The 16,891-nt window shown below is 42.7% G+C and overlaps 1 protein-coding gene across 2 annotated transcripts in view; it reads left to right on the top strand.

Moving 5' to 3' along the window:
* The window catches only part of PLCB2 (phospholipase C beta 2), a 384,423-nt gene that overhangs the window by 207,417 nt on the left and 160,115 nt on the right, over window positions 1-16,891 (top strand). For both annotated transcript variants that reach the window (XM_077464867.1, XM_077464866.1), the window contains exons 8-11: window positions 8,774-8,874; window positions 10,218-10,384; window positions 12,138-12,284; window positions 12,830-12,987. In XM_077464867.1, the coding sequence (XP_077320993.1) occupies window positions 8,774-8,874; window positions 10,218-10,384; window positions 12,138-12,284; window positions 12,830-12,987 (573 nt within the window). The remainder of the gene's footprint in view (window positions 1-8,773; window positions 8,875-10,217; window positions 10,385-12,137; window positions 12,285-12,829; window positions 12,988-16,891) is intronic.

The following is a 16,891-nucleotide window of genomic DNA, read 5'->3' as shown; positions in this document are numbered from 1 at the left end:
CATAGCCCACTGGCATGGGGAAAAAAACAAGCTCCCCTGACCCTGTCCTGGTGCCGTAGTCGCACAGGTACTCATTTATGGCCCTCTGCTGCGTGTGCAGCCGCTGCAGCATGGCCAACGTTGAGTTCCACCTGGTGGGCATGTCACAGATTAGGTGGTTCTTGGGCAGGTTCAATTCCTTTTGGAGGTCAGCCAGTCGAGCACCGGCATTATATGACCAGCGGAAATGCACACAGACTTTCCTGGCCTGCCTCAGGACATCCTGTAAGCCCAAGAACCGCTGCACCACCAAGTTAAGGACGTGAGCCACACAGGGCACATGGGTCAGTTGTCCCTGTTGGAGGGTAGAGAGGAGGTTGGTGCCATTGTCGCAAACCACCATTCCTGGCTTAAGCTGGCATGGCGTTGACCACCTATCAGCCTGCCCCTACAGAGCTGACAGAATACCTGCCTCAGTGTGGCTCCTGTCCCCCAAGTACACCAGTGCAAGCACGGCATGGCATCTTTTTGTCTGCGTACTTGCGTAGCCCCTTGAATGCCTATGGAGCACTGCTGGTTCCAAATACAAAGTACAGGAAGAGGCCATGAAGGAGGAAGAAGAGGAGGGGGTGGAGAAGAGAGGTGTGTCACAATCACCATTAGTAGCATTTTGGAGGTGTGGTGGTGGAACAACCTCCAACACTATTGCACCTTATCCTGCATCCTTCCCAGCTGCCAGAAGAGTCACCCAATGCGCCGTGAAAGATGGACCATGAGTCGGCAGTAATATACACCTTACCACTGACCGCCCTGTCCATCGAGGCATGTACATTGCATTCCACATGTCGGTAGAGAGCCGGAATTGCCTTCCATGAGAAAAAGTGGCGTTTGGGAACCTACCACTGAGGAACCGCACATTACACAAACTCACGGAAAGGGGGCAGAGTCTACCAACTGAAAAGGCAGCAGTTTAAGTGCTAGCAATTTAGCCAAGCTAGCATTCAACCGCTGGGCATGTGGATGGTTGGGAGTGAACTTTTGACGGTGCAGCAGCTGGGGCAGGGAAATTTGCCTGGTACAATCAGACGTCGGTGTACCGATAGCAGATTACTCACAAGTACTTGGCTGTGATACACCTAATTCTACACCTTCATTCCTCTCAGTGTAGGTTTCAGAGAGGACTGAAGGTATAGTGGGGTTGGGGATCCCAGCTGATGAGGAGCAAGGAAAGGTCCGCTTTATTCTTTGGTGTGGGTCTTTTAGGTACGCTTGCCAACGAACTGCATGGCAGGTCGACATATGTCTGGTCAAGCATGTGGTGCCTAAGCGAATGATGTATTGGCCATGTGAGATATGCTTGAGACATATGTTGCAAATAGCAGCGGTGCAATCTAATGCACTCGTCTCAAAAAAGGCCCACACCAAAGAACTTTTGGAATGACGCACAGAGGCCTCCGGAGCTCTGAGGTGTGATGCAGTCGGTGTGCTACCCTTAAGCTGGCCCCTGGAGGGCATCCTGGTTCGTTGGAGATGTGCCTCCTCCTCCTCTCCCTTATCAGGCACCCACGTGGAGTCAGTGATCTCATCATCTCCATCCCTCCTCATCACTGGAGCAAGCCTGGCAGTATGCTGTATCTGGGGGAACATGACTGCCAGATTGCTGTCCTTCTTGGGCATGCCCTCTCTCTGGGCTCACGTTACTGCCTTCCTCTAGCTGGGTATCATCATCCTTCATGGAGAATGTAGCCAACACTGTACTCAAACAGTTCGGGGGACTCCTCAGGAGGACATGGTGGCGCTAGAGAAGGAGTGACTGATGCCATTGAGATGAGGGAAGAGGCTGCGTTGGCAGCTGCTTTGCCAGTACCCTGAGCCTGGGTAAGAGAGGATGAGGAGGATGAGGAGGGCTTGGTCATCCACTCTACCAAGTCTTCAGCATGTTGCAGCTCAACGTCCAGCTGCCAAAAATAAGGACACGTGTGTCCCATGGCCACGTGCTGATGAGGATGCACCGTGTCCACGACCAGCACTGTTGCCTCTAGACACAGAGCCTGCTTGCCCTCTTTTATTGGCTCGTGACTGTCTGCCTCTCCTTGTTGGCCTTCCAGACATATTAATGACCTGCAGGGAGATGTAGCTGCACAAAGCTGGGACGTATATACTGATTATACTGCAGCTAGCAGAATCAACTGCCTGCCTGTAGTATTATTACTATGAGAACACCAGCAATTGGGGAGCTTTAGGTGCACACTGTGCAGATGACACACTACACTGACTGTAATTACTGCAGCTGCCTGCCTGTGGTATAGGATCTGAAAAACACCAGCAATTGGGGTAGCTTTAGGTGCACACTGTGCAGATAACACAGTACACCGACTGTAATTACTGCAGCTGCCTGCGGTATAGGATCAGCAGATCACCAGCAATTGGGTAGCTTTAAGTGCACACTGTGCAGATAACTAAGTACACCGACTGTAATTACTGCAGCTGCCTTCGGTATAGGATCAGCAGAACACCAGCAATTGGGGTAGCTTTAAGTGCACACTGTGCACATGAAACAGTAGACCAACTGTAATTACTGCAGCTGCCTGCCTGTGGTATAGGATCTGAAGAACACCAGCAATTGGGGTAGCTTTAGGTACACACTGTGCAGATGACACAATACACCGACTATATTTACTGCAGCTGCCTGCGGATAGGATCAGCAGAACACCAGCAATTGGGGTAGCTTTAGCTGTACACTTTGCAGGTGGCACAATACACTGACTGTAATTGCTACAGCTGCTTGTAGTATAGGACCAGCAGAACACCAGTAATTGGGGTAGCTTTAGCTGTACACTGTGCAGATGACAAAGTACACCGACTGTAATTACTGCAGCTGCCTGCGGTATAGGATCAGCAGAACACCAGCAATTGGGGTAGCTTTAGGCGTACACTGTGCAGATGACACAATACACCAACTGTAATTACTGCAGCTACCTGTGATATAGGACCAGCAGAACACCAGCAACTGGGGTAGCTTTAGCTGTACACTGTGCAGGTGGCACAATACACCGACTGTAATTGCTGCAGCTGCCTGCCTGTGGTATAGGAGCAGCAGAACACCAGCAATTGGGGTAGCTTTAGGTGTACAATGTGCAGCTGGCACAATACACCGACTGTAATTGCTGGTGTTCTGCTGATCCTATCCGTAGGCAGCTGCAGTAATTATAGTCGGTTTATTGTATCATCTGCACAGTGTGTACCTAAAGCTACCCCAATTGCTGGTGTTCTTCAGATCCTATACCACAGGCAGGCAGCTGAAGTAATTACAGTTGGTGTAGGTGGCACAATACACCGACTGTAATTGCTACAGCTGCTTGTAGTATAGGACCAGCAGAACACCAGCAATTGGGGTAGCTTTAGCTGTACACCGTGCAGATGACACAGTACACCGACTGTAATTACTGCAGCTGCCTGCAGATAGCATCAGCAGAACACCAGCGATTGGGGTAGCTTTAGCTGTACACTTTGCAGGTGGCACAATACACTGACTGTAATTGCTACAGCTGCTTGTGGTATAGGACCAGCAGAACACCAGCAATTGGGGTAGCTTTAGCTGTACACCGTGCAGATGACACAGTACACCGACTGTAATTACTGCAGCTTCCTGCGGTATAGGATCAGCAGAACACCAGCAATTGGGGTAGCTTTAAGTGCACACTGTGCACACTGTGCACATGACACAGTACACCAACTGTAATTACTGCAGCTGCCTGTGATATAGGACCAGCAGAACACCAGCAACTGGGGTAGCTTTAGCTGTACACTGTGCAGGTGGCACAATACACCGACTGTAATTGCTGCAGCTGCCTGCCTGTGGTATAGGAGCAGCAGAACACCAGCAATTGGGGTAGCTTTAGGCGTACAATGTGCAGCTGGCACAATACACCGTCTGTAATTGCTACAGCTGCCTGTGGTATAGGAGCAGAAGAACACCAGCATTTGGGGTAGCTTTAGGTGTACACTGTGCAGGTGGCACAATACACTGACTGTAATTGCAACAGCTTCAAATGAAATTCAAAGACACTGTCTCTCCGTCTATCTCTCTCTCCGCCGATGCAACACACTACGCAAGGCCGCCACACAGGTGGCCTTATATAGTGTGGGGGGTGTACTAAACCCCCTGAGCCATAATTGTAATTGTACAGATGGCACTCTGATTGGCCAAGCATGCGGGTCATAGTGCATGCTTGGCCAATCATCAGCCAGCAATGCACTGTGATGCCGCAGTGAATTATGGACCGTGAGTGCCACTCGAATTTGGCCCAAACTGCCCATAACGTTTGGAATTCACCAAACGGGCGAACAGCCAATGTTCGAAACCCGAAGCTCATCCCTAGTGCTAACTTTTACAATCTTTAAAATATGATGGCAATTGAATTATTCTATGGGCATCCCATATACCCTTTTCCCCAACCAAGTTGTATCCCCCAATAAAAAATAAAAAAAACAGCAAAATACTGTTCATTGTCTCTGCAATTGATGTATGGGAGTCTGGCAGCGGGGTGAATTGGTGGATTGTCTGTTATTAGTGGCAATTACACCGCTACATAGGTCAAACCTAAACATTTTCAATTTGTGTGCAATCAGGCAGGCCCTTGCTGCCGCACTAGATTATTGAAGGTAAATCTAAAGAAAATTGAATAAGAAAATTGTAAAATATATGACCAACTTAACTGTTCCCCCTCTGTACGTAAAAAAAAAAATAATGAGTACAATTGGTCTTTAAACACTTCCGGACAGCCGCCGCAGTTTTACTGCGGCAGGTTGGCTCTGCTGGGCAAATCGACATTACCTTACGTCGCTTTGTCTTTTGGCCACTAGAGGCACGCGCACCTACAGCGTGTGCCCGGAGCCGATGCTTGTGACAGAGCGAGAACTAGCATTTGTGTGTGTAAACACACAAATTCCGGTTCTTTCAGAGGAGTAGAGACAGATTGTGTGTTCATACTAAGTATGAACACTGATCTCTCTCTCCTCCTAGACAGTCCCATCCCCCCATAGTTAGAACACACACTAAGGAGCACAGTTAACCCCTTGACTGCCACCTAGTGTTAACCCCTTCCCTGCTAGTGACATTTATACAGTAATTAGTGCACTTTTATAGCACTGTTCACTGTATGATTTATGGTCCCAAAAATGCACTGGAACGCATGAAAAATGTGTCAAAAACACGCATGCAGAAAAGCATCTGAAACGCATCTGCACTGCATTTCTATGGTGTGAACTGGCCCTTAGAGATATATAGTATTTTACCTAATATAGTCTACATAGCACAATGATGTCATGAATGGCCACAGGTAACATAAATCAAAGATCAGCTGTACCCTGTTAAAGACTGGTCATCTACCGTTCCATTTGTTTATTCAGCTTTGTTTTAATAGTTGATAATTATTTCACAATTTTTCATGATATCATATACTAACATAGACAAATCTCAGGAAATACATTAAAATCCCTTAAAATGTCTTCTAATTAATTTAGCATATGTGCCTGATTTTTTTATTCAGGGGTCAGAGTTTTGCTGGCAGAGCAAAACTTGTGTATAAGACCTGCACCAAAGTGGGCATTTTTTTAAATTACAGGTGCATCCAGGGCTCAAGTCCTGTGGGAACTCACGGAACAGAGTTCCTGTACTTTTTCCACAACAGGAACTCAGTTCCCATTAGCAGCCATGTCCTGCAAGACTTTGAAGTATGCGAGCTGTGTGGCAGGTGCTACACCAGCAGCCACCGACACAGCTCGCAATAGTAAGTGCCACACACCTGACCATTCAGGCATTGCCAGTAGGGGGCCCCATGACAGCTTCCGCTTCAATCTACCTGTCAATCGCAGCTAGCTGATGGGTAGATCAGGTCCCTGCTGCTAAGAGATTGTATTTAGTCAGACCTCTCGTGATGCTCTCCTCCCCGCCGGCCCCTCCTGATTTTCTGCCTCCTCATCCTCCCCCCCTTGTCCTGCATACTTGCTCTGTGTGTCCCGCTGAATCCCCCCTCCTCTATGTTCAGTGCCATATGATGAGAGAACCCAGAAGAGGAGCACAGGTATTCTGCTCACAGGACATGCAGGGAGAGAGGTGAGCTGAGGGGGGAACATCAGTTTGGGGTGGTAAGCTGAGCACAATACCTGGCAAAGTTTAATGCCAGGAGGGAAGTTTATGTGGAAATATGTGAAGGGTTGGAATAGCAGCGAGTGTGTGTTGGAGCCCTGCAGAGTTTGTAGCCCCCCAAGCTAACATACATCTCCTAAGCAGGAACACATCACTATCTCCCCAAGCATTCTGTCCAGATAAGGTGCAGTTCATTTATGACCTTTCCGTTTAACCCTGTGTTATCCAAACTCTGTTCAATGAAAAGTTTAAAGCGGGATTCCACTGCCGTTTTTTTTTTTTTTTTTACCTGTGTCACTGGTGGGCGATTCCTACGGTGTCTTTGCAGCCACGATCGGCGTCTTTTTAACCCCCGGCGTGACGATTTCATTGCTAAGGAAAACTTTTAAAAAAGCAGTCCGGCGGTTTCCATTTTCACTGTGGGAGTTTGAAGCCCACAGGCATTTACTTCCTGGATGCGATGATGCTGAGCTCCCAGCATCCACCGCTCCATCTAGCACATGCTCATTGTGTGTCCTCTTTGTTTTCTTTCCTCTTGCCTCATGTGCTATAGTGGTAATGGCAGATAGAGCTGCCTGCCCACTTTCAAAATGGCAATTTCGGCATTACTGTGTCCCCCACGGATTCCTGGGAAATAGCTAAAAAAGTTCCCAGGGACCATTGCGAAGCCGATAAACACACCTACTCCCACGGGAGGAGAGCCCGGAAGTCGGCATAAACATTAAAAATAAAAGGTAAATACTGCATATTATTTTATTTCAATGGTCATAACTGCATCTATGTTCCAAAGCTATTTGAATAAGATGAACTTGCAATAAACACTCTATATACAAAATAAAATTCCCCAATAAAGATCAGAACATGATGTTCACATTTGCATGGAAGCACAATTGAATGAATGCTGATTATTCAGAGAATTACCGTATTTATGTTTATTGAGAATTGTTTTTTTTATTTTTTATGTACTAACAGTTAGCCCTTGTACACACGGTCGGAGAATCTGTCGGAATGTGTCCTATCGGACCGTTTTGTCGGATAATCCGACTGTGTGTGGTATGTATCGGACTGTTTCAGTCGGAATATCCGTCGGACCAAATTTTCCAACTTGCTGGAAATATTTTCCGACAAACTGGTCCGATCGGACATACTCCGATCATGTGTAGCCTACTCCGACGGACAAGGTGCCACGCATGCTCAGATCAAATTCCTAGACCAAAGCTATTGGCTACTAGCCTGAACGTAGTCCCGTCGTAATGAAATAACGTCATCATGTTATGTAAAATTGGATTTTCCGACAACTTTGTCCGACCGTGTGTATGCAACAGTTTCGGACACAATCCGTCAGACAAAATCCGTCTGACAAAATCCGACGGATTTGGTTGTTGAAATGTCCGACCGTGTGTACAAGGGCTTAAGCTTCATAAACACAATACGAAAATTGGATGAAAAATACCACTTTTGAAGCATTTGTGCATATGAGCGTATCATTTTTTTATTTTTTTGGTGGGGGAGTAGATCTTGGGTGGGAGTTCCCACACTTTTTTCCCCAGGACTTGACCCCTGGGTGCATCTCTGCTCCCCCAATTTTTAGAAAACTGTGGGGGGGGGTACAATTGCAGATTTTACCCTCAACACCAGCTGCAGGCTCATTCGGTATCTCAGCCAATGTGTCCAGATATAATGGACCTCAATGACTAGTATCAGTACTCCAAGATGTGTGTTTAAATGCTGCATTAGCATTCTGCTGTTTAATACATACAAAAGTACAGGTTATATGTTACATGTACCTCCTTGAGTATAAGGCTGGGTTCACACTTGGAAATTGGACCTGAAATGGTGAATGGAGACATACCGGACTCCTGCTGTGAGCCGCTGCATTTTCTAGTGTGAACCCAGTCAAATACAGACAAGGACAGATTGTTTATATATAAAAATCTAATATTTTATTGGAGATATCACAAATATTAAAAGAAGTTAAAAACATATCCATAGGTTATCCATCCAAAGTAATTTGTTTATATTTGGCTCTATAAATGGATCCTAAAGCCAGAAAACAAATTACTTTGGATGGCTAAACTATGGATATGTTTTAACTTCTTTTAATATTTGTGATATTTTAAATACATTTTAGATTTATATATATAAACAGCCTGTCCTTGTCTGTATTATACTCAAGGAGGTACAAGTCCTACTTATTTCCTGTACTTTTGTATGTTTAATTTGTGGGATGATACCTCCAAGGGGTAATGATTCCACAACACTGTACCTCCACACACAAAACTGAGTATTCTGCTGTTTAAGTACCAGATTTTTGAGCATTTTTCTAAGGTCCATATGAACTGAACCATATAATTTGGCATGTACTGTAGAATCGTATTTTGTGGAAGCCTAACTCACCTATTGCTCTGTTTTGCAGATTTTTAAGTTTGTACTTTTTAATATGGTATTTTGAATGAATGTATTAATCTGCCCAGCTAGGCCAAAAACATGCATGGTAGTCTGAACTACGCCCATTATAGCAAGAATGGCAGATGAAATTTGCACAACTGTGCATGATAAATTTGTACTTCACAAATAAGACTAGAGAACAATTAACACTCTTTAAAGAATCTTTTACATTTTTATTTACTATTATGTTTTTAGAATGATGCCATCAATCCTGAAGATTTTCCAGAATCCGTCTACAGAACATTCCTCATGCAGCTCTGCCCTCGGCCAGAGATTGATGAAATCTTCACCTCCTAGTAAGTCTTTCAATTCGGTGAAATTAAATTATTTTTATTATTGCACTACAAATGTGTATTTCAATTTACAGAATCTTGATGTATCTTTTTCCATATTGATGTTAAAGAGCCTATGTCACTTTTGAAATCCACCCCCAACCCATTTATAGTCATCATCGATTCCCACCAGAGATGGGAGTCAAGCCTTGAGTAAGGTCCTTGTGGGATTGATTATATCATCCTTCCCCTCACAGCACAGTGTTCAGGCCTGGTGATTAGTTGCCCAAGCCCAACCACTGTATCCTGGGAGGAGGTCACATGCAATTTGCAGTATTTGGAGAGGATTTCAATGGACCATTACAAAGGCAAGTGTAAGTGGGTTAAGGGTGAGCTTTTAAGAGGCTTTTACTTTGTCCTGGCTTAGAGGATGTCTATTAATCTGCAGATTTTTCTTCCAGTCAAGTTGTTTCTTTGAATAGGATTCTATATTGTACAAATGTCAACTGCATTTTACAAGGTTCCCCTTTTGTGCACACCGACAGTTACCACAAAAATACAAGAAATCTGATATAAGAAACCATGGAGATGGTTTTAGAGCAGGATGTACACCTTTTTTGCTCAGGGGGTGCACTTATTAGGGTAGAGTTGGGTCATGGTTACTGGTGGCAACAAAAGCAACAAACCAAAAATTAAAAAAAATTAATGCTATAGTCATTGTAATAGTAGTAGTAATAATAATAACAATAATAGAGAACAAATACATTTTCTTTTTCAATTAGAATGCAGATTTTCTGTTGCTGTTTAGATCCACAGTCAGTTTATAACCTTGCTAAAATGTTTTTTTATAATTTTCTTACAATGTGGTGCCAAAAATGCATTCCATGTGAAAATATGATTTTCTTTATGTATTATGGGTCAGATATTAAAAGTAATTGAAAAAAAAATTTTTGTTCAAAAAATGATTACATTATATGTATATTATTATATATAATACTGTATTTTGCATTTTATTAGAAGGCAAGTTGGATATTAGTCTCTTGTACATGTGCCTCCCAGAGACTGCTTAGCAGTTTATTGTAAATAGCCCATCAGTGTAGCAGTTCAAGTAGATCATGCTGAAGTTTACACAAAGCACAGAATGACTTATCAGAAGGGTCAGTCTAAAGTTTTGACCAGATAAAGACAGCTATGAGGTAGTCTGCTACTGCTGTGCGTTATTATGAATAGTCCATAATGCTCTGGGAATCATTTGTCATGTAATAGATGTTTATTTGTATAAAAAAAGAAGGCATTCATATAATAAAAAACAGATACAAAAATATCACTTAAACTTATAAACATAAACTTACATTTTGCATTTTTAGCCACGCCAAAGCCAAGCCTTATATGACAAAAGATCATCTTACCAAATTCATTAACCAGAAGCAAAGAGATTCAAGATTAAATGAATTGTTGTTTCCGCCTGCTAAGCAAGAGCAAGTGCAAACTCTCATAGAGAAATATGAACCTAGTGCCATCAACAAGCAGAGAGGTGAGATTTGTACACAATCTTTCAACAACAATTTTAGCAGTTATAATGTAGTATAATATATATAAAAAAGTAGAAAACAAGTATTGTTAACAATAATACATTTTCAAATCTGTACAAAGCATATCTGTAGTTTATAAAATGTTATTGTTTTCTGTGCTTTAGCCACGTTGTTCTAAAGAAAGCTAAAATGTTTATTGCAGACATTTTCAAATGAAATCAGCTGTGAGTAGGACATGTACCTTGGTTTGATACGTATTATTCATTTTTAAATCATTAAACATTTTTAAAGGCCTTTGAAGGGGAATCCCTAATCTAACATCCTAATCTGGTAACACAAAACTGGTATATAACCTTCTCATCTTGTGCTCATATTAGGAATGAAGTACTTGACTTGCAGAGTTTATCCATAGATTGGATGAGGTGGAGAGCAAGTGTAGTGACGTCATTACATCCACCTTGTCCAATCAGAGAACACCTTGTATTCTATGAATGGCAGCAGAATGCAACAGAATGGCTGAGCAACCCCCCCACAATCAGTTTGCAGAGCAGTAATCGATGGAATATTGTGGCTATCATTGTACCAACTAGTGTCAACTAGCACAGTGATTTTCAGTTTCACCAGCAGCCCATGAGGCATGTGATATGCATACCTACATTGTACCAAGATGGACCATTGTAAGTATCCAATACGGATCATTTCTGGAGTTTAGCTTTAAAGGCAAAATGGCCTGAGAAGTACAAACAAACTTTATACTTTGTTGATCACTTTCTCCTGCATTTAAATATACTTGTGTTTACCGGGTGCCAGCGATATTGTGTCAATCTTTCCGCTGTTAGTGGCGAGATTGACACCTGCGAGCCCCGTCGCTCTGTCGCTCCTCCCGCTCGCCCCCAATGGATTCATATGGATGCTCGGCATCTCCTGCAGGGTGCGAGAAGCACAGCCTCTCAGCGGTGATTTCCAGCATGATCCCATTGCGCTGGAAACAAAATATCGGCGGGAGGTACTGTACATTTGTTTGCAGGCACTTACATGCATTTACAATGCATTTGGATACATCCAGAGTATCTAATCTGCCCCTGTATGTACAGACTTCTATTTTAAATTTAAATCTATTTTATTTTTTTAAATGCAAGTAACCTGGATGCACCAAAACATACATATATACATAGCATGAAGCATACCATTTAAAAAGATCAAATGTCCTATGAACACATGCACTGCTGTTGTGTAATTAAGGCCTTAAAGTGATACAAAAGTCTATTTTTCTTAGTTAAAAAATAACAAACAGGTTATACTTACCTGCACTGTGCAGTGGTTTTGCACAGAGCAGCCCTAACCCTCATCTTCTTGGGTCCCTTGCTGGCGCTCCTGGCCCCTCCCTCCCATTGAGTGCCCCCACAGCAAGCAGCTTGCTGTGGGGGCACCGCTCTGTGTGTCCATTGAGACACCAAGCCCCAGTTTGACCCCGCCCCCTCTTTTCTCATTGGCTCACTGACTTTGATTGACAGCAGCGAGAGCCAATGGCGCTGTGCTGCTGTCTCAGCCAATGAGGAGGGAAAGTCCTGGCCAGCCTTGTCTCTCCTGCAACATCACTGGATGGAGATGGGCTCAGGTAAGTATTAGGGGGGCTGCTGCACAAAAAGATTTTTTATCATAATGCATAGAATGCATTAAGATAAAAAAAAAACATGTTTTACATTTACATTGTTACATTTTTCTTCCCATCAGTGACTGTTGTCTTCCTTCTAGGGCAGCTGTCTCCAGAAGGTATGGTCTGGTTCCTGTGTGGCTCTGAGAACAGCATTGTGTCATTGGACAAAGTACCAGTACACCAGGACATGAACCAGCCATTTACTCACTACTTTATCAACTCTTCACACAACACTTACCTCACAGGTATACCCACATATCTTATTTCATGACACCTTAACACCTCCAAAAATATGTAGCTTATATAAATAGCAACATAGGTCTTATTGTTTTCCTAATTATGTTTCTGGTTTGTGGGTAGAGTTCTTACTTGTTTCTGATGGATATAAAACCTTATTATTTACTTCTGCTTAGTGCCTACATGATATAACCTTGCCATAGAAGTGCTTTTTTCAAAAACAATTAATGAGTCAGTCAAATTGTTAGTCATTCAAATTTGGATACCATGGGATATGCAGTATTTATAAAGCTTTGACTGTGATACTCACCAAACTTTTACTGTTTTAAACAGATTAATCGCCTGTAGAGGTTTCATGAACAGAGGAAACTTGTTTGATTCAACCCAATAAATAGCCAAAACATAAATAATTCTTTATCCCTTTAACATATTTCTCAATGATAATTTGCCTGAAAGGAATCAATATATAACTAAATTTTGAGGATTGCAGTATATTTATGGAGGTTCCTTTTCTACTACATACTATTAAATATAATTTTTTCTCAATCTTCAGCCGGTCAGTTTTCAGGGGTTTCTTCACCTGAAATGTATAGACAAACCCTGCTCTCAGGCTGCCGATGTGTGGAACTTGACTGCTGGAAGGGAAAACCACCAGATGAAGAGCCAATCATTACTCACGGCTTCACCATGACAACTGAGATCCTCTTTAAGGTGAGACACTATCCTCTTTCTACAATGGCGGAGTGATGAAGAGTTTTTTATGTTATAGGTATGACAGATGACAGCTAGTGCTTGTAGGTGACTATATTTTTTTTCTTTTGATCATAGCCTCCTTATGCATTAGATCCTTTGAACACACAGCATACATTGCCCAATAACCACCCAATTATATGACTAAATAATTGCCTGCTTTAATTTCTAGGGTGCGCTGAGACAGTTTGAAGTGGGAAGTTTATTCAGACTTGGTAATGTTATACCACTTCCTTCTTAGGTTTTATAGACTGCCATTGCTGGCCACTACTTTTCAAAATGGCAATTACCTAACTGTCATACTGATCTAATAGCTTTAGTACAGTCTGAGTCACTGACTTAGATCAAGTATAGTAATAGTATTCTGATTCCACATGATTGGTTTGTATGGTTAGTCTGGGTCTATTACTTCTGATGACCAAGTTGGACAGATCACAAGCATTTTTGGAAGGACAACAGCAGTAAAGGTCGATCTATGGTTTTTAACAAAGGATTCATTAGCGACTAAAAGTAATTCTCTAACCAATGTGTTCCCCTTCTTTTCTTTTTTTTTTGCTTAATATTCTCCCCTTTTCAGTTGTTTTTTAAGATGAAACATTCCTGTTCTACCTAGACAGGGTGATTAATATATTTTTTCATGAAGTCTTACATGCTGCCATATTCAACTTATAAAGTTTCCATCTGACTTCATCCCGGGATTGATAATGTACAGGCCTTATCCTGCCTTCCATCTGACAGTCAAAATACCCATTAGAAAATTTTCTGTGACTTTTTACTGGCTATGCTCTGTATTCTGTCACACTGCCTTGTGTTTGCATAATTAATTCCCCTTATGACAGGACCAGACAGCTTACCATTCATTACAGTAACATAATGTACTTCCGCTCTGTGAGATACATTGTAAAAAAGAAAATGCCTGCAACATCTTTCTCTATTAAACAAAATACAGGTGTGGCATCCAGCTGTTGTTAATTAAAGTGCACAAAGAACCCCCCCCAATACCAGCCATTAGCTGTTTACAATAAATCTCATTTTTAATTAATGGAATCAGCGACACTTCTTATAAAATTACACAATTGTATTTTATAACTTTATTAGAATGTTATTTAAAGCCCAATTGAATTTTCAGTTTAAAATGGTTAAATATATTCCAGGTGTATCAAAGCAAAAAAGGAAAAAGTGTGCAAATCTAATGCCACGTACACACGATTGGAATTCCGGCCAGAAAAAGACCGTTGAGAGCTTTTCATCGGAAAATGCGACCGTGTGAATGCTCCGAATTTCCGCCAGCCAAAAATTGATAGCACGTTCTCAATTTTCCTGATGGAAAAACTTCCAATCGTGGGTATGCAATTCCGACACGCCAAAAATCACGTCTGCTCAGATTCAACTACGAGATAGAAGCTAATGGCTACTGGCTATTGAACTTTCTTTTTCTAGTCCTGTTGTACGTGTTGTACGTCACCGTGTTATTAATGATCGGAATTTGGCGTGACCGTGTGGGCAAGACAGCTTGAGCCGAATTCCGTCGGAATTCCATCTGGAAAACCATCAGAGCTTTTTCTGACGAGAATTCCGATTGTGTATACTCGACATTAGTTTATTTTCTTTAAAAAGCAGCCACAAAAGAAGCCTGTTCCCTGCCAGTGTGCTGCAGGGTGGAAACTTTGCTCTCTTTGTGGAACCAGTGATATGTTTGTAGAGGTCAAACATGCTCCCCACTGTGTCAGATCCAGTGTTTTAATCAACAGGGAACATGGGTTTTGCGGATTGCAGAGCTATAGGTATGATACAGAAGGGGCTGTGTCAGACGTCTGCACTGTGTCCCCAAAGAGTGCTAGTGTCCCACTCTGCAAGTGCTGGCTGTACTTTGCAAACCTTTTGTTTTGATGGATCTAGAAATGTATTTAACTGATCCAACTAAAAGTTCAGTTGGACTTCAACTTTAAAAATTATTAGCTAGTGAAAACTAGTTTACCTAGTTTACAAGTGAAAACTGAAAACGAAACCTTGAGGGAAAGTTCACAGCAGAATTGGACAGGAACACGAAACACGTTTCCATGCGATTTTTGCACGTTCCCATGTGGTGAGATTTTGTAGCCCATTCATCTGCGCCAGGATATAAAGAAAGCTGTGCATGTACTACTTTTAAAAAAATTTCTGCACAAAATTGCATGTTACTGCAGTACCATGCGATTTATTACCCACAAATGCACTGCATTTGCAATCTGTGTTTTCAACGTAGTTTACAGTACATTGGCACACACAGCCAATTGCAAACTCAGTGTTTTTTGAGCATGGTGCAGGAAATGGGCATTGAACATGCCTTTCTCACACCACTCTGGTGTAAACGGGCACTTAGATGCTTACAGGCAACTCAGCTTTCTAGCTCAGTGCCAAGTGTAACGAAGATAAGGAGTACTATGCAAGAAATTGAGAAGCCATACATTTAAATCAAATGTTTTTAATGCAGTTTGTAAAGCCAAAGCCAATTCCTTTTTTTGGGGGGGGGGGGGGATAGAAGATACCACCTTTGTTGATTGTATACGCCACATAAGAATAAGTATTCATACCTCTTGACATTTTTCACATTTTGCCATGTTATTTTTTTATTTTTTTTATTCTTTATTTAAATTTTTCATTTAAAGCGGTTCTTCACCCTAAAGGGGAAGTTCCGCTAGTATTATCCCTCCCCCCCTCCGGTGCCACAATCGGCACCTTTCGGGGGGGAGGGGGGTGCAGTTACCTGGATTATCCAGGTAACTGCACCCCCCTCCCCCCCGAAAGGTGCCGACCACTTCCGGCCAGACCGCCGCATGGCTCCGCCCACCGCCGCATGGCTCCGCCCCCCCCCCCCCCGTTGTGTTCTGGGAAACACACAGTTCCCAGAGACACAGCGGGGAACCAGCGCAGCGCGACTCGCGCATGCGCAGTAGGGAACCGGGCAGTGAAGCCCTCTTGCTTCACTTCCCGATTCCCTGACAGAGGATGGCGGCGGTGGCTGCAGCGAGACGAGCGATCGCTCGTCATCTGCCGCCGACATCGCTGGAACCTGGGACAGGTAAGTGTGATATTATTAAAAGTCAGCAGCTGCAATATTAGTAGCTGCTGGCTTTTAATATTTTTTTTTTTGTGCAGCTCCTCTTTAAGTTGCGTACAAAACATAATCAAGTATTAAAAAAAAAAAAAACATAGGACCAATATACATTCATGCCTTTCAATTTTTCACATTATCCTGGTTTTCTTTCTTTACTTCTCGAGTTCTTCTAAAATATCTCCCTCCCACCCCTCTCCCCACCCCTACCGACCCATTACCTCGTTAAAGATCATAGATTGTCTAAAGATTTTCCAGTATTTCCATTTCACATGGGATCTCTTTCTTTCTCTTTCTTCCTCCATTCCCAGCCCTTCAATGCTGTACATTTCCTCAACTTTTCCTAACCATTCCTTTACTTTGGGTGCTTCTATTCTTTCCATTTTTTCGGAATCAGACTTTTTGCCACGTTTATTAATGAGCTTGTAAGGGAATTCCTATACTCCTTAATTGGGGTATCTACTGCATGGAATAGGCATGCCCATGGGTTCTCAGGTAACTGTATTTTAGCTATTACTTCTATATATCTTATTATTTCTCTCCAATACTCTTTAATCTTGGGACAGTCCCACCATATATGGGCCAAACTTCCCGTTTGTCCACAATTCCTCCAACATTTCCCAGATTGTCCCTCCTGGTACTTTGCCATTATATCTGGGGTCCTATACCATCTTACTAAAATTTTATAATTTGTTTCTATCGTTTTACTATTTTCTGTGGATCTGTGCACCATCTTCAATATTTTTTCTATATTTTGGTTTTCACCCCGTG

The sequence above is a fragment of the Lithobates pipiens genome, unplaced genomic scaffold, assembly GCF_037356315.1.
Source record: "Lithobates pipiens isolate NorthernLeopardFrog02 unplaced genomic scaffold, aLitPip1_a1.2 Scaffold_30, whole genome shotgun sequence".
Classification (NCBI taxonomy): domain Eukaryota; kingdom Metazoa; phylum Chordata; class Amphibia; order Anura; family Ranidae; genus Lithobates; species Lithobates pipiens.
This window is presented reverse-complemented; position numbering and strand designations above follow the sequence as displayed.